The 27,639-nt window shown below is 41.1% G+C and overlaps 1 protein-coding gene across 9 annotated transcripts in view; it reads right to left on the bottom strand.

Moving 5' to 3' along the window:
* DACH1 (dachshund family transcription factor 1) overlaps nucleotides 1-27,639 on the bottom strand; it is a 346,322-nt gene that overhangs the window by 86,976 nt on the left and 231,707 nt on the right. For 3 of the 9 annotated variants that reach the window (XM_082221410.1, XM_082221411.1, XM_082221414.1), the window contains 4 exons: nucleotides 22,037-22,209; nucleotides 14,169-14,304; nucleotides 13,054-13,125; nucleotides 11,909-12,043 (listed from right to left, as the gene is read on the bottom strand). In XM_082221410.1, the coding sequence (XP_082077536.1) occupies nucleotides 11,909-12,043; nucleotides 13,054-13,125; nucleotides 14,169-14,304; nucleotides 22,037-22,209 (516 nt within the window). Of the gene's footprint in view, nucleotides 1-11,908; nucleotides 12,044-13,053; nucleotides 13,126-14,168; nucleotides 14,305-22,036; nucleotides 22,210-23,286; nucleotides 23,443-27,639 lie in introns of all 9 variants that reach the window. The other 6 variants (XM_082221406.1, XM_082221407.1, XM_082221408.1 and 3 more) reach the window with 3 other exon arrangements.

Raw genomic sequence — 27,639 nt, 5'->3', positions numbered from 1 at the left:
GGTGATCAACAGAAAAGTAGCTAACAAAAATAAAAATCACCAACAAGCATGGTTTTTTTCCTTGTGCAGAATGTCTGTCTACAATCAACATAGAACAGGAGCACTGAGTCTCGGCGCAAGGGCTTGAAATGCCATCATAAACCATTTGAGATTTGCTCTCATTACATTACTACCTGAAAAAGCACACTGTAGTTATAAGCCTTGTAAATCCAAGGTTCTTTATCATTTAGCCTTCTATATACTAAAACCTTATTTGTAATATGCACTATATAGTGTAGTAGTAAATATTTCCAATTAGCTTTAGTGTCAGTAGTCCTCCAGAAAACTGATGCATTTATGTTAATATAAAAGCCTACATGGTATATTTTATCATGCATTAGAGATTTTAATCAGGTAATCTGCACGGCATCTGGAAACCTAAGCAGAGGCAAAGTCTGCTATAACAAAGGCACTGTAACAGTTCACCTTCAGTGAAGAACAATAATGCATTATTAAATTCACTTTCCTGCTCAGTGGTTACACTTAGCTGACCACAGCAAATTTGCTCTCTGCCTGGTCTTCACAAGTTGGCAGAAAAATAGATTCTGTCACATTTAACGGATTCTGAAAATGACAGGATGCCTCTCTTGGTTTAACTATGAGCCATAATCTTTCAGAAGTAAATATAATTACAAATGCCTTTTGTCACATACTGCTTAGGAAGGATATTATATGTGGGTGATTATGGCAATAGATATCACCAGGCTGCTTCACTGTCATTAAAATCAGATATTGATCATGTTACACATCAGCACTATCTATGGGTTCGTGTGTGTGTGTGTGTGTGTGTGTGTGTCCTCTTGACCAAACATGACATCATAATTCCTGCAATGCAACAAAATATAAATTATATCAGATTCCTTGACTATATCACGACCAAATTCAGAGATCCTATGCCAAACAGCAATCTTTTTTTTAAATAACTGAATGCTTTTTTTAAAAAAAAAATATTTTATATTTCCAGTTTTGTTTTTCAGAAGATGAGAAAGTTATCACACCCATCACTGTCTATTATAAGATTTATGAATTACCCATTAAAAAGCAATGATTGGGACTCAGGAAAAAGGTTACAGACCCAAGACAATGGATATTATGCTTTATATTATTGCTGTTCCCAGAGGTTCATTAACCAGACAGTCCTACAAATTCCTACTTGGAAGACAGTCAGGTTTACTCCTATTTAAGCGTGTACAGGATTCTGGTATTAAAGTATTTGTGGCTCAGTATAAAACAGGGGTCAGCAACCTTTTTCAGCAATGGGCTGGGCCACTGTCCCTCAGACCATGTGGTGGGCCAGACTATTTTTTTTGGGGGGGGTGAACGAATTCCTGTGCCCCACAAATAACCCAGAGATGCATTTTAAATAAAAGCACACGTTCTACTCATGTAAAAACACACTGATTCCCGGACTGTCCTTGGGCCAGAATGAGAAGGCAATTGGGCCGCATCCAGCCCACAGGCCTTAGGTTGCCTATCCCTGGTATAAAGGATAACATTTACACCACAAAGCCTGCAGTTATGCATACTCTTATATATACCTGACAATAAACATGTATATGATTGCAACCGTAAGACAATTAAATATTGCTTTCTCTATTCCAGTTACATTCATGGGGGGGGGGGAGTCTGATTTTCCACTCTCATTTTTGTTACACCCACTTAGTCTCTCGAGCACTTTCTATCTGACACACATTACTGTTAATATGACAACTTACCGGCAAGGTGCTTCCAATGGCACTATTGGTAAATAACTCCTTTAATAGGGTCTAACGCTTGTCCCTCACACAGTTCCATTGGATTCCAATTATTCTACGGTTTATGTTTTACTGCTGTATGACAAAGCAGCCTTAGTGCAAGGTTCCAGTTACAGATAGGTAGCCGTGTTGGTCTGCTATAGTCAAAATAAAAAAAAATCCTTCCAGTAGCACCTTAAAGACCAACTAAGTTAGTTCTTGGTATGAGCTTTCGTGTGCATGCACACTTCTTCAGATACTTCTTTTGCCAAAATCACTTCTGAAGAAGTGTGCATGCACATGAAAGCTCATACCAAGAACTAACTTAGTTGGTCTTTAAGGTGCTACTGGAGGGAATTGTTTTTATTTAGTGCAAGGTGTTTTGCTAGCACGGATCCCATGATAAGCAGGCAGTTCTGGTTGCTTTGAAACCTGCAAGGAATTGTTGCAACTAAAGGTTTAGGAGACGCTTGGTGGCAGCACGGAGGCCCTCAAGTGATGGACCTTTAACGACAACCCACAAAAATGATCCCAAGTATACTGACTGCCAAGTTCAGCATTTTTAGTAATCTGGATATACCCAAACACGTCATAAGGTTAAGTGATGGGAATCAAGAGAAAAAAGGAAAGCAGAAATTTAAAAAATTCATATTCATCGGTGTTTGTCAAATGTTCTGGATTGGGAATTCGTCCAGCTACTCAGTCTGGCAACACAACAACTTCTGCTGGCTTGATCTATTGCCCTGGCCCTCTGAAGGTCGTGGCAGACTTTTCAATGACTGAGTAGGAATATGTGTTTAGGTTTGTTTGTTCAAAAAAGGTTGGCAGAAGGAACACAAATGCACATCTTTCAAGGGGAAAACTCATCACTATACCAAGAGGAAAATATTTAGTTTTTAGCACATTAGTCACCCATTTACACAGAAGAAAGTTGCGTTCAAACATATATGTACCAATGTTTACAGGAAACTTTTAAAAATATAAATGTGCCCATATTTTTAAAGCATGCATGCTTTAAAACAGAGGGTGCATTCTACCAGAACAAAAAAGTCAAATAAAGGACACAAAAAAACAAGTTTATTTTTCCTAATTTTAAAGCGTGAGTATGCTTTTTGAAGAATTAACTAACAGATATTTTGCATTCATCTCTAAAGTTTAATCACCACTTAGGTAGAGCTGTAAGCAATTACTTTTAAAAAAGCATCTCCATACAGAATATATTGCATATAATTAATTCAATGACTATCAGGGCTATAAAGATTAAATAAGAAGAGAAAGAAATATCATTAAAAAACAGCCATAGTCTAAAACTTAACTAAGCCAAGTGGATCCAGTGAACAATCCTAATTAAAGTGCCTAAGACAAACAAAGCTTGGGCTAAAAGCACTAAAAACAATTGAACACTTATTTTATTAATCTAATGAATCATGTATCATATCATTACAGTTTTGTATATATCATTAATTTCATTCCTTTCGCTTAAGCCTTTTATTGGGATTACTTCAGTTATTAGTTGGTCTAATGTATTGGTTACCTCTAAATCTCGCTCTACAATCTCTTCTTATCTTGTTGCATAAACCCTTGCGTGTTATTCAAATTGCTTCATTTATTATGATAGCTTCCCCATGTAAATTGTGCTGACTGCTCGCCCTTGCATAGTCCTCATTAGACTAATGAAAACCTTCAAACGAAAAAAACTAAACAACCTGCCAAATAAAGGTCTGAGGTTATTATGAAAATTACAACTCTGGGAGCTGGGAGAAGCTCTGTTCATTAATTCATGCTCAGCAAATTGCTAACTAATTTAGTTGCACTCCTCTGCATTAATGGATTATTTTATAAAAATGTTTTCCACAGCCCAAGACCTTTGGTGCATGCTTTTGAGAGGCTTGAATTCTAATCAACCTTAACAGTAAATTAGGAATGTAATATCTAAATAATAATTGGGATGGCATATGGAGGAAAATAGTGTTTAAAATCCCATGAAAGGTACTTTTGGTTTTCAGCTTCATATGTCAATTTCACAGTAGTTAAAACAATTGTACTTGCTTAATATTCTGAACCTGTTCCATAAGATACTAGTAACAATGGTGATCCAAAAAATGTTCAAAAAGTTTCATTCGTAAAGTATCCAAAAACGGCCTGATTATCAGATGCAAGATGCATTTCTATAAACACAGACCAACATTCATTAATTAAAAGTTCTGGCTATTTAAGTGAACTTTTAAAGGGGAAATGAAACCTCCCAAAAAGGCTTTGAAACAGCTCCTGTGCAAAGTTAATAGTAATGATGATCTATAGGGCAAATGGCCTGCATTTGATAATGCATTTAAATGGCTTATATTAGGGTGCTGACCCCGAGATTCTGAACAGTGAATTAACAAACAAAAGTTGGTTCGGTTACGTGTGGTTAAGCCACCGCCTCAACTTTACACGGAAGAACACGACTTGAAACAATATAGTAAATCATTCCATCAAGTTGATGGAGGGATTTAAACTGCTCCAAGCATGGGAGACTGGGGAGCTATTACTGTGCTTCTTAACCCATAACATAACGTTGGGAATAAGAGCATGGAAGCATTTAGCCCAGTGAAAGGCTGTAGTGTTTGTGTAAATGTGAACAAGCAAGGACAGTAAAGATGTGTAAACGTTAGAGAACATTTCAAGAAAGCCTATTTCCACTATGATGCAATTCCTGAAAATGAATTTTCCTTTGCTAACAAATTATCCCCCCCAAATAAAATCATTCACATATGTTACAAAAACGAGCTTCTCTGGAGAAGACACTGGGTTGCTGTACGGTGGTTATGTTATGTTTAATTTGTAGTGGTTTTTGAAATTCATATTCCTAAAAGCCCATTCAGACACATTCAGTTGATAGAAATCTACTGAGCTTTGTAGTATTCTGCCTTCTTGCTCAGATACCACACAGTGTTGAGTCACAAAACCATTCATCCAGCTAATTACCTCATCATAGCCTAGGTTCAGATGAGTATCTACCCGATTTCTACCAGTAAATCTGTGAATAAGCAAATGAAAAACTTCCTCTTGGTGAATGCCATTTATTTAGACCTTAAAATAAATCTAAAGATCTACGGAAAGGTTCTGCAGAAAAATATGTTGCATAAATGAACTGTTCGAGAAAATACATCCTCCCAAATGTCTCGTAAGACAACTGAGAAGTGGATTCAGTTTCTGTGACAAAGCCCCTTGCATGCAACGAACTGCTAATCCTTCAAGAGTGAAGGATAGACTTCTGGAGATTTAAATCAGCCACCATGTGGCTAACTCTGTAGCTTTCCTGACTAGCTCACAGGTACCTATAAAGGTGGAAAGGGAGCATCTAGATATATAAAGCTATCTAGATGATTTTTTCCCTGATCTTCTCCCCACCCTGCTCTGTGACTGAGTATCAACTCTCCATATATATGCTAGTACTCATGACATCTTCTCCTGGAAGAGAACTGTGCTGTATTTTTATGTTCCCACCCATCCATGCCTTCTCTTTTTTGCCCAGGGCTTCCATGGGCACACAAAACTAGTGTGTAAACTCTCTCTCTATAGTTTATTTAGAACTGGAATGTGCCATATACACATGAGAAACTCATCATAACAAAGACATGGACAAAACTGTGTTTGAATGCAATCCATGAGTGATGAACAATGTGCAAGCTAGAGGCACACTGGTTTGTTTGTTTTTAAATTATACAGCATGAAGTTTTGGCAGTTCAAAGGACATCTGTGAATGTAGGTTGCAGTCCCAAAATCACTTATGCCAGACTGCGGGGGTGGGTGGGGGATGGACTGAGCAGAGGCATCCTTCTGCTTGCTTCTGATGGGGTAGCCATCCTCTCATCAGTCTTCCACCGGTGAAGACCTTCCACTCGCCAAAAGGGCAAGTGGTCCACTGGTGGTATTTTTGCCAGTAGGGCCTTGTCAAAAGTCTTGAAACGGAGTGTTCAGAGCATGGGGCTGAGCTGGCCTGGGATCTACTAGATCCTGAGCTGCTCTCCTAGCTGGCATTGGGCCTGATGCAGAACTCATCCTTGTGCCAGCCTGGAGCTGGTGTGGGGATCGGGCTATAGCTGCCTGCCCTCCATCTTCTGCCACTTTGAGCAGCTGGGCAGTAATGCAGCAGTGGCTCTGTCACTCTGCAGAAGCCCCAGCAATGGCAGCAGGGAGTCTGGAGTATTCTCCCAGCTAACAATTTTTTTAATTTTAATTTTTAAAGTTTGATATAGTCATGTCATAAGGGACGCGGGTGGTGCTGTGGGTTAAACCACAGAGCCTAGGACTTGCCGATCAGAAGGTCGGCGGTTCAAATCCCCACGACAGGGCGAGCTTCTGTTGCTCAATCCCTGCTCCTGCCAACCTAGCAGTTCAAAAGCACGTCAAAGTGCAAGTAGATAAACAGGTACCGCTTCGGCGGGAAGGTAAACAGTGTTTCCGTGTGCTGCTCTGGTTCGCCAGAAGTGGCTTAGTCATGCTGGCCACATGACCTGGAAGCTGTACGCCGGCTCCCTCGGCCAGTAAAGCGAGATGAGCGCCGCAACCCCAGAGTCGGCCACGACTGGACCTAATGGTCAGGGGTCCTTCTACCTTTATAGTCACATCACAGTGATAGCAAAATGGCATGACCACCTTGCTCATGATACTTGTTTTCATTTTCTGTAGCCCTGACCCACAGAGGAAGAGCGCTTTGTACAACAAAAGGGGAGGAGGATGGTACCATCTTTAAAAAATTATAAAATCAATGCCTACACCTTATCCAATCAGATGTTGTGTAGGTAACGAAGAGTAGTAACCACTGATTGCCATTGTTTTCAATGGGAAGGAAGCATACTGAGCCACACCAGTTCTTGGCATGACATAGCTCTCTCACCGCCTCCCCCCCCTCAAGGCATGGGGATAAAAGAAATGATTGGGTCTTTCCTGCCAAGGCTGCCCTTGGTCAAGCCCTGGCCCACACTCTATTTGACCCATTGGTAGGGTACACAGTGTAGAAGTTACTACAGAGGTGAAGAAGGGGGTATCCAATATCACGAATTCTCCACCCTCAGAGAGGGCAATCGGATGCTTACTATAGCCTCTGGGATAGGACTGCAAGGTAAGAGTAATTGTCATGCATTTAGAAGACTGAGCTGTCTTATTAATTCAAATAACCTCCAAGGTTATTTCTGGAGGCATCCCACTATTAATATTTTCTTTACTCGCTAAGTAAAGACTGTGTGCAGATACGCTGAATTGGTTGGAGATATTACGGTAGCAAAATAGTTTGCTGAGATTCTTAACAGGAAACGGAAGAAAGGGATGAGGTTATAAGTCACTAAAAGCACTGAAGTTTCTTCTTCTTCCTTTTTATGTATTCAGGAGTACATTTTGCCTTAGGACATATTTTGATTTAGTTATGTAGAATTTCATTATGCCTCTCTAGGCACATATAAGGTCTATTTGCGTAAACAAAGGGAATTCTCTTGAATTTTAAACTGAAGGTTTAGGATAAGATGCATCTGAATCAAGTATTGTTAATAGTCTATAACAGCATATTATTGGTTGTTGAGGGAAAAAGACAAAAAATCCACTGAGTTCTGGCTTTAAATATCAATTGTTAGTAAGTTTGTGATTATTCTTTTCCCCCCTTTACCTAAAAATTAAACCATTATACAATTTTCAGCTTAAGAAAGATCCTTCTGATTAGAATCTCAAGCATATTCAGTATAAAGTGAAGAGTGACATTCAGGCTTCATTTACCACTGATGCCATTCGAGGAAATATAAACAGATGCAGATAAAAATGTGTGTGTTATTACTCTATTAAACACAGTATCTCTGTAAAACTATGGGGTGGGGAAAATTTTCAAAATTATACATTTTAGAACCAATATTCATTCTCCTATGAACATTTGTTTTGCTGATGATTTGCAACAACGCCTAAACTACCGTATTTTTCGCCCCATAGGACACACCGCCCCATAGGACGCACCTAATTTTTTTTTGGGGGGGGGAATAAAGAAAAAATATATATCCCCCCCCCCCCCCAGGCACGGGGCAGGTGCGGGGGAAGCCCTCTGTCTGGTTCCCTGTAGCCTCACTTCTCGCAATGAGGGAACCGCCAGAAGGCCCTCGGCGCTGGATCTCAGTGTCCGGGCTGAATGATGGGGGTGGAGACGCTCCTTCAGGTATACAGGACCGAGGCCGTTTAGGGCTTTAAAGGTCAGCACCAACACTTTGAATCGTGCTCGGAAACGTACTGGGAGCCAATGCAGATCTCTTAGAACCGGTGTTATGTGGTCCCGGTGGCCACTCCCAGTCACCAGTCTAGCTGCCGCATTCTGGATTAATTGCAGTTTCCGGGTCACCTTCAAAGGTAGCCCCACGTAGAGCGCGTTGCAGTAGTCCAAGCATGAGATAACTAGAGCATGCACCACTCTGGCGAGACAGTTCGCGGGCAGGTAGGGTCTTAGCCTGCGTACCAGGTGGAGCTGGTAGACAGCTGCCCTGGACACAGAGTTAACCTGCGCCTTCATGGACAGCTGTGAGTCCAAAATGACTCCCAGGCTGCACACCTGGTCCTTCAGGGGCACAGTTACCCCATTCAAGACAGGGAATCCCCCACACCAACCGCTCCCTGTCCCCCAAAAGCAGTACTTCTGTCTTGTCAGGATTCAATCTCAATCTGTTAGCCGCCATCCATCCTCCAACCGCCTCCCGGCACTCACACAGGACCTTCACCGCCTTCACTGGTTCTGATTTAAAGGAGAGGTAGAGCTGGGTGTCATCTGCATACTGATGAACACCCAGTCCAAACCCCCTGATGATCTCTCCCAGCGGCTTCATATAGATATTAAAAAGCATGGGGGAGAGGACAGAACCCTGAGGCACCCCACAAGTGAGAGCCCAGGGGTCTGAACACTCATCCCCCACCACCACTTTCTGGACATGGCCCAGGAGAAAGGAGCGGAACCACTGTATGACAGTGCCCCCAGCTCCCAACCCCTCAAGATGGTCCAGAAGGATGTTATGGTTGATGGTGTCAAAGGCCGCTGAGAGATCCAGCAGAACTAGGAAACAGCTCTCACCTTTGTCCCTAGCCCGCATAAAATTCTTAAAAGAGTCTCCCAGCATCTACAACTGATTACACTACTTAGTTGTAGGACATTTATACCAAGGTATCCTTGGGCCGAGGCGGATGGTAGCAGCCAGGGGGCGTGGGGTTGCACATGGAGCTGTGTTGTTCTGATTTCACAAGGCTGTGGAATGCAGTGAGTTATTGAGAAGGAGGAGGCAAGTCAGTGGGGAGCTCAGCATGGTGAGGGCTCAGCGCTGGGAATGCTGGATTGGCTTCCCTACTGTACTTGCACCATTCTTAGCTCCCGACTGCCTTGCCGCTCCCCCTCTTGATGTGGGGCATTGGGAAGCCAGGTCAGGAGAGCAACACGGCCACACTTGCGCGGCCCAAACCGGCCACTACCGAAGGCCGAGAATCCCAGCAAATGATTCTGCTCCTTATGGTGGTGAGCTATGTGATAATATGACTTGGCAGCTTGCTCCGCAATCATATTTCAAAATCTGCCCCCTGAGATGTTTACATCATGCTTTCTAATGACAGGGGCAGCTCAGCTTGGAGATCTGTCACAGGTACATAAGAGCAACAGGCTACACCTGGCTGTAAATCAAGTGAGATGTACTTAAGATTTAATTGCAGGGGAATCGACTACCAAAAAATTATGAAACAAATACACTTCTGTAAACAATCTATTGAACTGGTTAAAATCCACAGGTATCTTTGACTCAGTGTGACTGGATAATAACAATTTTAAATGTAAAGGAGGAAAAAAACACCTTTTAATAAAATCATTCAAATCAGTAAAAACCTCGCCTACTTCAGAAGAAGTGAAGGTGATAATAGAATACTTTTCTCCTGAAATATATTTCACTAATATGCCTACTGTCTTAAGCAAATTTTTTAAACATACTGCAGATTATAAATTGTCCTTTTTTCTGAAATTTAAGAATACTTGAATTAAAAAGGAGGAGGAGAATCATGGGTAGGAGAGAGGCAACTTCAAGAGGAGGTTTCGAAACATCTCACGGTTGTAATTATTAAAAGTCATTTCAGCTCTGATTGATGGATTAGCACAAATATGTCTTCGAAGAAAACACAAACGCTTAATGACTAAGGCTCAAAAGTTCCATGATTTTTTTATTTAAAAAAAAATAGAAAAGGGATGCAAAGAAGGCATTTTCCATCCTAGGAATATAAATGCCTGAATCTATTTCGTTTGCATTTGTTTCTCCACTTGTAATAATGATTAATGATTTTGAGTGATTAAAGGTGGTCAGAAACAAAATTGCATATCTGAACTGCAGGTCCATAATGATGCAAACAGATAATTACTATCTCCGCAAATATCTAAGTGAAATTGCTTGTTTTAATACAGGTAAGCCTGGCCTAAAAGTTGCAGGGCCGGCTCAGGAGATTTGATAAATGCAGTCATGACAGAAAACAATTTTTAATTTAGTATACCCTATAAATCTAGATAACCCATGAATATTTACAACTAATCCAGTAGCCAGAAACAGAGAGGATGTGTGGCGGTGTTTGCATGAAGGAAGGGGGACAAAGGAAGGCTGTGACCTAAACAATTACTGCAGAAGAAAAAGAACTCTCAGCAATTTCATCTAGTTAAGCTCATTACTGAAAAATGATATACATTTGGGACACTTTTAAGAACCATTAACAAGTTCCATTTTTAATGGAAATAATGCAAAATTTCCAACTGTTTCACAGGGAGTCTACTGAAATTTCAGAAGATGGCATGCATGCACATTTATACCAAAAACTTGAACAGGCTGCAGGAGGGGCATGGTGAGAGAGAGAGAGAGATAGAGAGAGAGAGAGAGAGAGAGACCCTAAAAATTCAAAAACAGGTCTGTTCCTATTGCACTCTCAGCATGGATATTGTTCGGAGGGTCTAAGTGGGGCACATGCAAGAAGCCATAACAGGTTGTGTGCGCAATGAACCGAAATTAATGATTTGTATAAAAGAAATGTTGTTCTCATTAATTTTTAGTGTAATCTTATTAAAGATGCCACCTGTCCAGGATGGAAGTGTCCAGATTTTAATTCACTTCCCATATCTCACAGTAGTTGCACAGGACAGAGCTGGGAACCTTTTGTATCTATTAAAACGATACCACAAAAAATATGTCCTCTTTTAAAATCTTTACTACTGCAGCAATTCCATGCAGATGTACCATAGCACTTGCTGTTATGGCTTCATCCAGCATTGCCACCAAGCTGTCGCCTTTGAGTTGAGCCTCTATTATCTCATTATCCTTCAGTTCCACAGAGGTTGCTATGTATCTATATATCAGGTACACAAAATCATAGTCTGCATTTGTCTAATTTAAATAATAATAATAATAATATTGGTTAATGTTTCCTGTGCCGAAGGAAGGTACTGAACAAGTCTATATAAACCAAATGAGAAGATGGCACACTAATCAATAGAAATACTAATAGACATTAATCTAGCTCATACACTTTCAGTCAGATGGCTGATTAAATTTAAAATAAATTACATGATATCCGCCAGTCTCATTTTACACTATTAACAGTTGCAGGAGCTAAGTAATTTAGTCTCTCTTCCTTCCACACACATGGCCATCAACAGTTATCTCATAGTGGTTGACTTTAAGCGACTGTTTCTTTGATCAACTACAGACACACAGCAATTATATAAAATAATTTCTTAATAAAATATTTCTAAAGAACAGGCACTAAGAAATGGAACAGATAAGGGCTACATTTTTCACATCTGCATTTTATTGAGAGATTTAAATCATTTTCCTCCTCTTTATGGTGCCATTATTAAATAATTTCAACAATTTAATTTTTACCCTATTAAAATAATTAATGTACTACACGAGCATGTACACCCACACACAAAAGGAATTATGTTATCTTCTAGGAGAGACAGGAAGCTGGCTTTCCCCCTCCCTCAGTGCTTTCACTTGAGCACCAACAACAGCAGGATTAACACAAAGAACCAGCTTCCCTAGTATTAACGATGCCTGGAGTGTAATATTTGTTCCTTTTAAGCAACAGTACAGCAAGTTAAAGCAAATGCCTACCTTTCTCCATGTGCATTCTTTTAGAATCGTGTCCGCCATCATGGCCAGCCAGGTCACCTTCTTTTGGACCAGGTAGGACATTCGGTGATAAGCCCATCAACATCTGGTTCATGGACAAGCCGTTCTGATGGACAGCTGCCAGCACCAAAGAGATAAAACAAAAACCGAAAAGAAACATATTACTCCAAGTAAATTTCACGATAGCTTTGTCAAACAACATAGTTTCTGCCTATTTAGGAGGAAGTGACAGTTCCAGGAACACCCCCAGACCTCCTCCTTCAGGGACAGCACGACCCCATCCAAAGCAGGCCACTGACCAATTATCAGGACTCAGGCACAACACCTCTGTCTTGCCATAATGCAAGCTTCAATTCCATACCATGATACCCTGAAGCACCCCACAACATTACTGCCAGTGGGCTGAAAAATAATCACCCAACACTATCTCTGAGACTGACCCTGAAGATAGGATCAGAACCACTGTAAAACAGTACATCAAGTAGTTCAGGAGCATGGTCAATGATATCAGAAGTCACTGAGAGATAAAGTAAGAATAAAGGTCTCTCAATAAAGGTCATCCATAAGGGTGACCAAGCCGATTAAGTCCCATACCCAGGTCTGAACCCGAACTGAAATAGGTCAAGATAATCAGTTACATGGGGAGGAGTGCTCACAGTTGTGCCACCACAAACTTCTTCAACATCTTCCCTCAAAAGGTGGCATTTGCAACTGGGCAGTAGCGGTCAAAATCACTGCCTCTTTCAAGGCAGTAAAATATAACAGCATTAAGATGTAAGTGTGCATTAAAGTGTCTTTAAAATTGTTCTAGCCCATGTTTACGCAAGTTGTGACCCGCTAAGCACACCTCTGAACATATATGGAAACCCACCAAGCACTAGATAAATCTCCTGGTTTCTTGTGGTTTACCTGGGGATGAACAAATCGGGAGAGTATTTTCAAACACTTGGTAGCCTATACTATGACTGCTATATTTTGTTTGGCTTAGTGCAAGGGCGGAAAACCCCTTACCAGCAGCCAGATTCAGCCCACAGCCAGATTTCATCCAGCCCTCTCAGTCCCCCATCAGCTGTTCAGCAAGGAGGCAAAGGGGCTTTAATGTTGGGCAAAGTGTGAGACTGCATCACCTTCCTGTGTAAGAAGATCTGCAGCAAGAAGATCAAAGCAGAGGGCGAACTGTCTCAGCAGACTGGTGTTCCCTGAAAATATGTGAAAAGTCATCCATGCGTTTTATGCATTTTTCCAACTTCATGCATACAATTCAGGATGCAATTGCATCTTCAAGTCTGGTATTTTAAATAGCTGTAAGGAAGTTGCAGCTCTGAATTGGTATCATTTGCATCTTCTGCTGAGATGATGATTTTGCCTTTTCAGTTAGAAAAGATAAAGGATGTTGACGTTTTAATAAATTTTATACAAAAAAAGAAGGCTATGAAGAAAACAGAAGGTGAAATTTAAGTGGAGTTACTGTGAATTAAGGGACACGGGTGGCGCTGTGGGTTAAACCACAGAGCCTAGGACTTGCCGACCAGAAGGTCGGCGGTTCGAATCCCCGCGACGGGGTGAGCTCCCATTGCTCGGTCCCTGCTCCTGCCAACCTAGCAGTTCGAAAGCACCTCAAAGTGCAAGTAGATAAATAGGTACCGCTCCGGTGGGAAGGCAAATGGCGTTTCCATCCACTGCTCTGGTTCGCCAGAAGCGGCTTAGTCATGCTGGCCACATGACCCGGAAGCTGTACGCCAGCTCCCTCGGCCAATAAAGCGAGATGAACGGCGCAACCCCAGAGTTGATCACGATTGGACCTAATGGTCAGGGGTCCCTTTACCTTACTGTGAATTAAATATATTGCCTTGTCTTCATGGGAAATAGCGCTCTCTCTGTGTGTGTGTGTTTGCATATTAAACCCCACCCACTAGTGGAATGAGGCCCAACAGCTTTCTACTGGGGTTATGGGGACCCCACTGGGAAATAGGTTTTCCATCTCTAGCTTAGCGTATCATAAACTGGGCATGCTTGAGAAGTGAATGTTGATTATTTGTGAAACATTTCTATACTTCACACCTCCATGTTTAATCCCCTATGTCACCAGTTTCCATCGGTTCTGTAAATGGCAGCATCATACCACCTGATGCAGCACACTGGGGGAATAGAATACTGAGAGGTAGTTTTTGTTGGCAAAATCGAAACACCTAAAGCTAGCTTGGCCATTTTAAGTGGGAAAAGAAGACGCAACATAACTTACGGATTCTGTCTGAAGAACTTTCAGTTCTGGCAGGGGAACTGGATACACTGCTGCTACGATGAGAGGATGGGTGGCTACCAGGCCTCCGGCCCTCTTCAAGGGATGGAGCAGGGGAAGGGCTGTCTGGAACTCGTTCCTGCATAACACAAAATACAAACAAAAATCCATGTAAAGCAATCTTAATTTTCAGAACCTTCATGTCTTGTACCCATTAGAACTATCAAACACAGGCAAGCTTTCTTCCATAGCCATTTCACACTCACAGATCACAAACTGAACGTAATCTGAATAATGGGCATTTTGATCCTCACCTCTCAAAGAAATCGACAAGTACTGGAGATGTAATCTGTCCATGGCTGGACCACTCTAGATTAGCCTCTGTGAGGGTTACAACAAAGGCTCAAATCTAACAGCTCTTTGGGTATATGGCGTGGCAAAGTTAACTGAGCATGTTTCTAGAAAATGAAGAAGCACTCAGAATTACCCGACAGATCTCAATTTTAATTTTAAACTAATGCCCCCATTTATGCAACCCCAATGCATGCTACCCGTGCAAAAAACAAGGTACAGAGTTTTGCATGGTCTTTAGGACCTCAATGTCATGTGACCAGAATCAGGCCAATGAGAGGAATTTAAGTATATTCTACTTGTTTGCTTTCTTTTATTTTTAAAAAAACGCTACAGGAAAATTGACCACGCTAGCATAGATTCTTATTTATTTTGTTTTTCACAATGCCTTTTTGTCCAGGATCTCAACAGCTAAGTTTAGTATTACAGTGCTGATGCTTGAAGAACCCAGGCAATTTTACTCTTTGGCTTGCTGTGTTCTGAAGGGCTTCATTAAAGTGAAATCCAGTGAGCATATAAGATTTGAATAGCGTTGCATAGAAAATTAATTTATTTTAAGAGTTTAATTTGTTTATCATATTTATGTATGCCTTTATAGAACAAATTATAATATGGAGACAGCAGAAGAAATGTATAGGGCAACACAACACAATTATGACTGAAACAAAGGAGATAATGAGTTTTATTATTGTCATATAATAAGATGAACCAGGAGGAAGTCTACGAGAGAGCGCTTTGTAAACTCAGCTTATCAGTTCATTTGTGAAACACCCTTTAACCTTAATAGAAATGCAAGTGAACTGAGCATAGGTAAGAGTCTAATTAATTTAATTCCTCAAGTCTCTTTTTCATACTCTTGCTCCATAATTCCTCCAATCAATAATATGCAATCTCTCTCAGTTTTCTGTCTTTATCAAAACAGCAAAAACTGTCATTCTTGTGGAAAAATATGAGGAAAAGGGTGGATTTAGTAAAATATTGACTTTACATTTTTAAAGAACTGGAATTAGAGAGAGAGAGAGAGAGAGAGAATAAAAAGAAAAAATATATAGCAAAAAGAAAAAAGGAATAAAAATTTAGTCAATTAGTTTATCACACATAACTTTTGCACAGATATAACTTTTGCACAGATATAGCAAATGGACCTAGATACATGGACCTAGGGACCTGCATTGTAGAAAATTATGGTATCCATTAAATTCTATTTCCAGTGCTTCTGATTTCTTCCAGTCTTGTGCTATTTACATTTTTAAAAATTCCATGTAGACCAAATGGTGGGGAAAGTTTTGAAAAAATCTAAAACACAATAACCTTTGACTGCTAAGCAATCCCTCTGTAAATCCTTCCGACAGATTCATCTGACTTGCTGAATTTGCTTTGGGTAGCGTTGCTACTAGATTATAACCAAGAGTTCTCTAATGAATGGCGGCTTCGATGATCTGTTTTCCCTCTGGTCCTGTAGGCCACCTGACGCCTGCCTGCTATACGGGACAGAGTCCCGCTTGCTATTGCAAGTGGGGAAGGGTGTATCACAAGAGTTTGGCAAACAGGTAAGAAAAGCCACAAGTGCCTTACCTTTCACTTCCAAGTGATCTTAAAGACTGACTGACTGTTAGTCTAAGGCACGGGTGTCAAACACAAGGCCCACGGGCCAAATCCGGCCCGCCAGACCTCGTCATGTGGCCCGTGTAGCCGCCGCCCGCCTTCACCTTTTATTCTATTATTTTATTATTTTTTTGACACACCTTTTATTCTATTATTCTATTATTTTTTTGACACAAGAAAGCCGCCTCTTCAGCGCATGCGCGGCAGCCTACAAGCCAGAGAACGTCTGCCCTCTAGCGGCCCAAACTGCTGATGCGGCCCCCGATGAATTTGAGTTTGACACCCCTGGTCTAAGGCTTACAAATTTTGGGACACAGGACCATGCTTGTGCCCATTCTGGATGGGTTGCATTTCCCTTGAAGGAAAAGTTGCATAGCTTGGGGGATACTTGTGATCCAAGACTGTTGTTGTCATAATCATAGAATCATAGAATCCTAGAGTTGGAAGAGACCACAAGGGCCATCGAGTCCAACCCCCTGCCAAGCAGGAAACACCATCAGAGCACTCCTGACATATGGATGTCAAGCCTCTGCTTAAAGACCTCCAAAGTAGGAGACTCCACCACACTCCTTGGCAGCAAATTCCACTGTTGAACAGCTCTTACTGTCAGGAAGTTCTTCCTAATGTTTAGGTGGAATCTTCTTTCTTGTAGTTTGGATCCATTGCTCCATGTCCGCTTCTCCGGAGCAGCAGAAAACAACCTTTCTCCCTCCTCTATGTGACATCCTTTTATATATTTGAACCTGGCTATCATATCACCCCTTAACCTCCTCTTCTCCAGGCTAAACATGCCCAGCTCCCTTAGCCGTTCCTCACCAACACAATCTCCTCTGCTTTTCACCACATTTGGGTCTCAAAGCGGCTTACAAAAATTAAAACATGCAATAAACGAAATTAAAACATGCAATAAACGAAATTCCTTACAGAAAGCCCTTACAGAGGGAGATCATTTGCATTGGCCAGCTCGAATTCACTGAGTGTTCTCCTGATTCTTCTGTTGTATCCAACACTTTTTAATTCAGTGCCTTTTCTGCTGCTATGTGCAGAAAGACAGAAGAAGGCACCAAAGTTAAAAAACACCAATATTGTTATTCCAAAATTTGGAGGTTTCCCATGCCTGATCTCATACATGATGTCAGGTCATAGGTGAGCACAGCAGATGTGCACCTGGGAATTTAAGTTTAAACACATGCATGCACACGAAGAGGGGGAGGGGATAAAAAGAAGAGGTGGAGACACAGGAACACACTCTGAAATATCCCAGCCGAGAAGCCCATCTCCACACACATGTCCCCTGGTCACTACTTATGCTTTATGGCTTTTGAGTCACCCCCGAGGCAACCCCGCCCCTGTCCCCGCCCCCAAAGGCTGACCTCCTCCACAAAGGCAGCGACTGAGAGCAAACACAAACACACATGCTGCGTGCACCAAAATAACAAACTTTCCACTGCTGCCGGCGCTGCTGCAGCACACACAAAACAGATACAGCCAAGGGTATGGATAGGCAAACTAAGGCCCGGGGGCCGGATGCGGCCCAATCGCCTTCTAAATCGAGCTCGCAGATGGTCCGGGAATCAGCGTGTTTTTACATGAGTAGAATGTGTGCTTTTATTTAAAATGCATCTCTGGGTTATTTGTGGGGCACAGGAATTCATTCTCCCCCCCCCAAAAAAAAATATAGTCCAGCCCCCCACAAGGTCTGGACCGGCCCCCTGATGAAAAAGTTTGCTGACCCCTGGCCAAGAGGGCACTGCTGTGTTCTGACTGCTTTTCCAAACACTAGGTGTCCTTCACACTGCCAGTTCAAAAACATTCACGGAGGCTACAGACACTTTCCCTTTTTAAAAGAGACATTAGGGTGTGCCTGGGCACACCCGGCATACCTCACACCTATGCCTATGCCTCAGGTGTTGGGAAATGTGGGTGTGATTTGCCCCAAACAGTCTGGTGCACCAATTTCTGAGGCCTGGCAGGGCCAGTTGCCAAAGATTCCCCAATATACTGCTCTACAGTATCCATGTCAAGAAAAAAATGTGAATAAGAGGACATTTGAGACAGTGTGGAAAATACTTTGGGAAGCAGTGCAGAACGAAGGCAGTTACTGAACTCATAAGGATATTTTAAATTAATTCATAAGCTTCAGTAAAAAAAAAGAAATAGAAGGTCACTTGCAAAATTATAGAACTCATGGCTTACAACAAACCATAACATATTGTTTCATGCAATTTTACAGTTCTATAATTGTATAATGATTTAATAACATAGAATGTCTTGTTAATGTTTGCTTAGCTTAGCTTTCTTTTATATTTAATACTTTTAGAAAGGCTTCCTAAAGTCAACACACACCAGACGAATCTATGTTGGCACCTGTAACAAAATCAATGGCTCTGGTCTCCCGCAGTCTACCATTAACTACTGGAGGAGAATAAAGGTAATATATTAAACAGTACATGTCAGCTATTAAAAGCCATTTGCCAATTCTTCTGCAACTTATTTCTTTACCAGGAAAGAATGTCTTTAGGTCTCTTACATTTTAGAAGAATCTTCTGACAATAAAGTCTCAAAAATCAACTCCTGAGCCTTGGGAAACAGTGACTCCCCAAACAAAACCAATATAGTCATTGGTGAGAAAGTATGGTGGTGCTTGGTAGGGTAATTAGCAGTGTCCCCTGGGAGGAAAAGGGATCTCCATTTTTCAATGAACAAGGCACTACGTAAGCATGCATCTCTGATTCAGCAAGCATCATTATAATGGAGAGAAAGTATTGTGGGTGATTGGGCCGGGAGCCAGTATTACACTCCTGGTCAAATCACCCACAGTATTTTCACTCCAGTGTTGGGTTACATAATAACAGCATGAGCCACTGGACAGGCACACCTGATTAAGGCTCCCACAAACAGTGCTGAAACTGACCTTAGTCTGATACAACTCTGATATAGCTATGGTTTATAGCTCAGTAGTCGGGGGGCGGGGGGAGGTAGTTGGAGCAGCCCATGACTAGGATTTGTTGGTCTGGATCCGACCAACTGTTTATGGTTACGCAAACCATTGTGTTTTCCAGTTTCTTCGTCTTGTTGTTGAGTAACTGAGCTTCCGTGTCATATCAGAAAACGCATTTCAAGTTGGATGGTGCCTTGCACGCCTCCATCCGGCACGTCCTGCAGCCAAGCTGGTGCCAAACACATTGCTCCATACACGCTGCCCAGGCTTGTACCCCAGAGAGGTTACTTTGGTGCTGCTAACCCAGCAAAAACAATGTGAGAGGCAGCAGTTACGAGTTACCAAGTCTGTGCAGCCATAACAGGCACTGTGATTCTCCAGTGGTTTGACTTCACCCCCGGAGGCATACTCCATTGTCTCTCAAGACAGACAGATGCCAACAAACAAAGTACCCAGAATGCTACCTTAAGTGGCACTTCACGTATTACATAGCAAGGAGCCCTTGCCATCGCAAGTACCTAAGCAAAATCCTGTGGTTAACTCTGACTGCCCCATTTGTATACCTAGTGTATTAACAATTACACACTTATGTCTGATGCATGCATTCCATTTTTAAGAAAACATATGCTAAACATAATGTGTGAAGCAATCCTTCCAAAATAAAACAGTGTCAGGCACAGGAGGAACACATCCCATTGTTTGCAGCAACTAGTTGGGATAAATTTTCTGTTGTGTAAAGGCAATGTATTCTCATTGAATATGCCTATGGAAACAGCACTCTGTCCCACCCCCAAATATACTATATTTCAAAAATGCACAAGCCAGTCAAATAAACAATGTATCACTGTGATAGGCATTCTTTATCTGTTCTATTACAATTTGATATGTCAATGTATATTTCATGGATGTAGAGTAGATTTCGATATTGCTTTAGGGCTGTCTTCTTGATGCAACCACAAACACTGCCATCAGCCCTGAACTACAACGTTTATTTTAATGTGGCTTTATAGAGTTTGCACACATTTCTGTTTGAGGAAAGCTGAGGCTGCTAACAAGCTTGGCTTTCTGAAGCCATGGGCAGGTGATGAAAGGCATCTCCTAACTAAAGCATTCTCAGGTCACAGCTGTCACACTCACTGCGATTTACTGTTGTCACAGTCTGTTGTCCCTGCTCGTTCCTGAGATCTTATTCTTCCAACTCACAGATCACAACATTCAATTACAAAAAGGGTATCTAATGCACATCTCATTTCAGAAGGGACACAGACATCAGGTGGCATGTAATATCAACCACTTGTATCCCGTTCACACAGACACCTTATTGCTCTTCCTATTTTATTCTAAACGGAGGGATTTTATTGCAACATTCATTTTATTATTTTGAAAGAGTTAAAAATATACCAGCTTCTTATCTCTGGGAAATGAAGCACTGCTTAAGAGTGGAATGGCATCTGAAGTTTAAGATAACAACACAGGCTCAGGAGAACTTGGTGAATTGTGGGGAAAGGTCAAGAACAGATCTAAGCTGGCAGGGCTCTCCATATCAACTTCCCTACTGAGACAAATTAGGGACTTGTCATTTTACGAATCTCATAATCTAGCATCTGACAGAAAAAGAGAGAGAGAGATGCTTTGGACAATTTCAGTTTTCACATGTTCCATTTTAAGTTCAGGACAAGAGCAGAATAATTGCTTTAAACTGCCGTACTGAGGATCACGCATCTGCTTCCCACCTGCTGCTGATGGCACAGCTTGGTGCAAAACATTGGCCAAAACCAATTCCATTATATTCTGTACCTTCAAACAAATCCAGATTTTGACTGCCTTGTGGATACAATACATGCATTCTCTTTAGCTAGTCTTCAGTTCTAGAGTTTCCCTACATGCTTTCATGTTCGGGGTAAATTTGGATATTTCAAATCCAAATTAACTTTGAGAACAGGCTCAGGGTGAACAGAGAAAAACAGGAATTTTTTTAGTTTAACTGGGTGAGCTGCAATTAATATAATACCCCTATACCCTGGGAACAGCGATCTATAAATTCCATTAATGAATTTATATAAGTCACAGCAGTGTTTCTTTTCTAAAAAAGTGTTTGGGGTACTCTCATTTTGACTCAAGAAAATCACCATTTTATAGTTCAAATTGGGAAAAATAAATACAGTAAATGGACAAAAGTACAAAGATTCACAAAATGTTTAGGGGTAATGCATACTCCTGCGTACCCCCAGGACAAGAGTTAGTAGCATCTAGTAAGGGCGTAACTTTCAGGTCACATCTAAAGAAGCCCTTCCCAAGAAGGTTGCTGTGATCACAGTTCCCCTTATGGCGTAACTACTGTGACCCCATTAAATGCAGTCTTCCCCACTGCTGCTTTTAAAGCTGCTCTAAATACCTTCCTTCCCTAAGATCCCAGCTGGAGAGGAGACAAAGTGAGACTGTCCAATCTGGGTAGTGGTAGAGAGGAGGCAGAGGAAACCACGCTAAAGAGCCTGAATGGCCACCTGCTTTCATACCATCTTTGCCTCATGGAGAAGGACAGGAAGAAAGTTTTACAAAAGGCTACAAATGAATAAAAAATAAATTAAAATAAAGAATAAAAAGCCCACTAAATATAGCAGTCCAAAGCCCACATTCCAGTTCAGGGAAGGTTGGGCCAGCCTGGGGTGGTACAGAGCTCCTCAACGTAATAAAATCAGGTTGGCACTACCTTCCAACCAGGAAGTGACGCTGTCCCTGAAAAAAGGCTGCCCTCTGGAACCACAGGAGGGAACAATTAAATTAACATTGGCTGCATTGTGTTTTGTATGTGAACTAAATGAATGTCTCCAGCTAGTATGATTTGTTCCAGTCAGAGAATCTTATTTCATGATTGAGGAAACGTAGGTCTAAGAATGGAAAACAGTCAACAAAGATATCATTGCTACTCTCAGTACTTTTTTTAAAAAAACAACAACAACCAAACCTGTGTCACCTTAATAACAGACGTTTCAACTCTTGAGGGAGGACTCTGCACTTGTGCTGCGGCTGCCATGTTTGCAATCGTGCTAAGGTGGTTCATCTGGCTCATTGCCATTGTCACAGATGCTGGGGGCAGGCTGACAGGAATGAGCGGGTGGGGCATCATCATAAAAGGGAGCTCCAGGCCTAAAGGGAACAAAATAAAGCAAAATAAACACATTTATGATTTTTAAGTGCTGGGTATCACAAACATTTTTAACATGCAGCAAAGGCAAATTAACTATTCACCAAGCAACAAATTTTCATTCAATTCTTGTTTATTGAATGTTCTTCTAACAAGGAAACATGTTTTAAATTACTGTTATTATGACTGCTCAATAAATAGCAGGAATGTGATCTGTTCAGTACTTTACATGTGTCCAAATCCAAATACCATCCAGTTCCCATAATTTAATTTTCCTAGATTCGTTAAGGGTATGCTGGCTGACCAAGTGGTTGGAGAGAATTGCCAGGACCCAATAGCTGGTGAGTGGGCGACTTCCATAGCTTCAGAAGCTGCCCTGATGCCTACCAGCAGGTAAATAAAGGGTGTGGGTGTGGGTACAACTCTGAACGCACTGAGCAGCAGATGAAGTTGGCTGCAGAATCACTGAAAGAAGAAACACTTGAATGCACCAGAAGCAGACTGGAGAAAACGGACTCTTAATTTATGGAAGGAATAGTGTCTGCATCATGATTTAGAGTCCTTGGAAACTCTGTGAGGAAAGCAGGACAAAAAGTTCCAAATAAATAAATTATATTGAATGTGAGGAAGCACTGACATGTGGATTCCTCAAACTGCAGTCATAAATGGTATGGTCCCAGCAACACTGTACCACATGATTTATCTGCATGCCTAAATCAGCTCTCAAGTAGATCACAAATATGTTGAGGTAAAGTGCAATACCCAACTGACTATAATGTACATCTAAGCCTTCAGTGAAAGCTCTCATCATGCAAGAAGGATGTTGTTTGTTGCTTATTATGTAACCAAGTCAAACCCTCGCTGAAATGTGTTAAATAAAATATTTGCCCCTTTTGTTACTCGTTATTTCCGAAAGTCTGATCCCATAAGAAACATCATCTTTTTTATTACATTGTATGAAATCACAATTTTTGTTTGCTGGGAGGGGGTTGGTGTTGATTTTTAAGTATACGCTTTAATGTAAAATATAGGAATTTGATAAAGTCTGAATATGAACATGGAAAGACGTTAAGCCGTACCATTTGGCAGAAGGTGGTTCTTTTGGAGAGGGTTAAGAGGATGATTAACTGGAATGTTATGCTGTCCAGGCATGCTGGGGTGGTTAACAGAGGCCTGCAATCCTTGGGTTGGGGGAGACTGAAGTTTCTCTCTATCCCAAGAACCATCAGTGCTTCCTGTGGGGAATGAATATAAATTATTGGGATGAAGGATAATTCCAAAATTGAAGCTTCTGAATTTGCAACCAAGGAGATCAGGTTAATTCCTTTTGCAATTGTCAAATCAGTTTTGGAAGATCCGTGGGTGGAGAATTTCAAATATTTTATTTTGAACGTATATCCTAGTCTAATTCAATTTAACTTACTGGAGGTTTTTTGTTGTTGTTAATGTTATTGTATATCCTATAAAAAGTTATATAAATCTCTTTAGGTGCTGTAACTCTCCAATGGTTTGACATTACCCTGAACGGACACTCTTCCATTGTCTCCCAAGACAGATGGATGGATGCCAACCAACTAACCTCCAAGTAATCTATGAAAAGTTACACATGGTGGAACAATCTGTTATTTTTAATGAAAATCTTACCAACTCTTACCCCTTACCCCTTTTAACTCTTAATAAACACGACTAGAAAAGAATTTGTAGACAGCAAGAAATTCAGAAGATGGTGATGGGTTTATGTCACACTTTTAAAATAAAATGCATTTAAATGAGTGACTTTAGTGGCAGCATACGTGTATTTGTGTGTGATAAACTCAGCCCTACATACATTACAGTCTGCTATAGAAAGTGCTACAATAATTGCTTCAAGCCTTCTAATTATGGGAGCCTTACCATGCAAGAAATATTGCTGCTCTGATATTCAATAAACTGAAAAATATTTAGTTCTGTTTTAATTTAACTTGCACGACAATCTTGTGCATCTTTACTAAGAAGACCATTCTGCTGACTTAAATGAGAGTTAGCCTTAACTAAGCGTACATAGGATTGCAGCACTAGAGAGATAAATCAAATGAAATGTGGTACTGTTAATTGTATGTTTAGTTAAAGAAAACTACGTTCATTGTGAAGCGGTATACACTATTAAGAGAACTACTGTAAATGCTTTTAAATACAGGTAGATCTCACCTTACATGGGGGTTACATTCCCAGCTACTGTGTGTATGGGCAAAATAGTGCAAGCCAGAATTACCCCTGGAATGGCCCCAGGTGACCATCTCTACCTGTCTGAAGTCAGTGCTGAGCGGGCCTTGCCACCCCCAGAAGGTCAATAGCTCCCCCCCACACCTTCCAGGGTCTAGGAAGGTTGCTTGGGAGCCCTTGTTGACCTTCCCAGAGTCTGGAAAGCAAGGTGAGGGGTGTGTGCTTTAAAATCTCATTCCACAATGTGTTTTCCTGCCACAGAAAAAGCACCCTGCCTTGCTTTCCAGGTTCCCGGAAGGTTGCACAAGAACTCCCGTGACATTTTGCATGGCCCTTCCAGTGTTTTCCCCAATTTATTCATTTTATTTTATTTTCTGCAACCCGTGTAAAGCTGCAATCACATACGTAGAATCAGCATAATATGAGATCTATCTTTATGTTTTGTAATACATTCAAGGTTTGTTTGTTTTTTCCTGAGAGCTAGGATCTTAGACCAAGTTTATAGACTAAATATTCATAGTTGTTTTTCCTGGGTTAGTTATCTAAATTAGGGAGCGCATAAGCACCATGTTTCCTCTGCCCTCTTCAGCCTGTGTTATCATGCTTATAATATTTATAATTTGCCACTAGTTATCATCATCAACTTTATTTCAACTTGCCATTTGCCTTAATCATATTCAGACAAAGATAAAAATTTCCTGTGCACGAATCACAGTGAAATAAAAGTTAAAATAAAATCCCAACCCAAACTACAAGCAACTCAATATTATATACTGTATTTTTTTGTCTATAAGACGCCCCCATGTATATTTTGATACCCCCTATTCTGAGGGACTCCAATTTAAGAAAATGTGGGGATATGGCCCCCATATATGACGCACCCAAATTTTGGACATTGTGTTTTAGGGGAAAAAATCTAGTCTTATACATGGAAAAAATACGGTATTTGCTGGTGAAACAAGACCAAACCTTGTGAAGACGATGAACAATAGTACCTAAGTCTGGAGACAGGATTCTAGATCTGTGTGCTTGACAGGTCACCATGCACACATTCAGCTTATAAGGGGACAGCAAACGTCCCTGACCAGAGGGCGCATTGTAATGGCAAAACATTTTCCATAATTGTATTGCCATACTAGAAAAGGTTTGACCTGTTGAATTTTTCCCTGTCATACTTCTGCTAAGGGCACTAGAACCCCCCTGCTGCCGCCACCAGAGTCAGCCGTAAAATCAAAGCCTAGGCTGCCATCTTGTACCCACTTAGCTGGGAGTAATTCCTATTAAACACGAAGAGACCTATCTCTCAGCAGACACGTATACAGTGAATTCTTAATGAATGCTTGGCTTTTAGCTCCTTCGCAGCAAGAGACACGCCTATGCCTCCGCAAAATTTTCACATTTGCTTTTGAGGGGAAGAGGGGTTCTTTAAAAGCATGCGAAATAATTGTAATTGCAGAAAATAACTTCTATTGACTACCTGACCTCAGATGAACCCAACAGAAAAGATGCATCCTGGTTGCTAGGGGGAAAGGAAAACTATGGATATTCCAAGAACTAGAAAATTCGAGAAGAGTAGGAAAACTGTTAAGAGGGGAAAGGGAAACAGAAGTTCTTCAAGACCTCGAAGATTCCTGTTCACTGGCATCCAAACAACTCACTTGTCCATCACAGCTCTGATTTTACTCATTGGCCAAAAACACCAGCAAGTGGCAGCAGCCAGGGGTGACACCTTGTTTTCACAGAAATCATTTAGAAGGGTAACTGCACACTTTAATTCACAACTTTCTTTCTAGGAGGGCTAGACACTTACTTTTTTTATTTGATAAAAGCTCACAGTCTGGGTGACAGCAGCCACGAAATTAAAAGACGCCTGCTTCTTGGGAGAAAAGCAATGACAAACCTAGACAGCATCTTAAAAAGTAGAGACATCACCTTGCCAACAAAGGTCCGTATAGTAAAAGCTATGGTTTTCCCAGTAGTGATGTATGGAAGTGAGAGCTGGACCATAAAGAAGGCTGATCGCCGAAGAATGGATGCTTTTGAATTCTGTTGCTGGAGGAGACTCTTGAGAGTCCCATGGACTGCAAGAAGATCAAACCTCTCCATTCTTAAGGAAATCAGCCCTGAGTGCTCACTGGAAGGACAGATCGTGAAGCTGAGGCTCCAATACTTTGGCCACCTCATGAGAAGAGAAGACTCTCTGGAAAAGACCCTGATGTTGGGAAAGATGGAGGGCACAAGGAGAAGGGGACGACAGAGGACGAGATGGTTGGACAGTGTTCTTGAAGCTACCAGCATGAGTTTGATCAAACTGCGGGAGGCAGTGGAAGACAGAAGTGCCTGGCGTGCTCTGGTCCAGGGGGTCACAAAGAGTCGGACACGACTAAACGACTAAACAACAACAAAACGGTCTGGGCCCCCTGCCTAGGTGTACCAGTGAAGGACTTACAGAGCGGGTTGGCAACGCTTGTTTTATATAAGAAGACATTTGCCTCTGGAGTCATCAGTAGTGGGGTAAGGGGAATTCAAAATGTGATATAATCATATCAAACCAAAAAACCAAATGGATCACAGAGAAATGAAACAAACCATTCAAATTTTTTACTCATTTAAACTCAGCTTAGTATTTAAGCATTCACTTGGTAGCTCTGGTGACAAGGAATTGTACTTAAACAAGAATAAATAGTTGGTGGTGGGCTAATGTAAAGGCGACAACCATTTTGTTGTCCTCTCCCACCACAACCACCACACAGTGTTTAATCTCAAAGAATGAAACTTGCTTCTGTGCAAAATGTTTGCAATTTTGTTTTGTTTTGTTTTGTCCATAAACAGGATAGCTTTTTCCCCCCTACAGGTTCTTAGAAAAGCTTATTTAAACCTCACCTTTAATTAATTAAATCATTGGTCTTTCATAATTATCGGATTATCTAACCATCTCAATAGTTTACTCTTGGAAAACATTCAGAGTTGCAAATAAAATGTGTTAAATGTGTTGTAAAGTGCATTATACAAATGTGACACTAGATGGCGAGGGTGAGCTATGGCAAATTCAATATATTTTTCAAAACTTTTTTTTTTTTGAAAACATTTTCACAACTTTTTTTATATGTGTATAGACTCCACCCAGTTCCAATACACAGTCATTTTCTGTTCTGTCATCTTGTACACATGATTACAAGGAAAGCAGCCTCTTGCTCTGCACCAATGCACAGTTGAAATAATACAGCTTT

This window comes from Podarcis vaucheri (genome assembly GCF_965113315.1).
Source record: "Podarcis vaucheri genome assembly, chromosome: 4".
Classification (NCBI taxonomy): domain Eukaryota; kingdom Metazoa; phylum Chordata; class Lepidosauria; order Squamata; family Lacertidae; genus Podarcis; species Podarcis vaucheri.
Note: the sequence above shows the minus strand (reverse complement) of the source record. Positions and strands in the feature narration are given on the sequence as shown.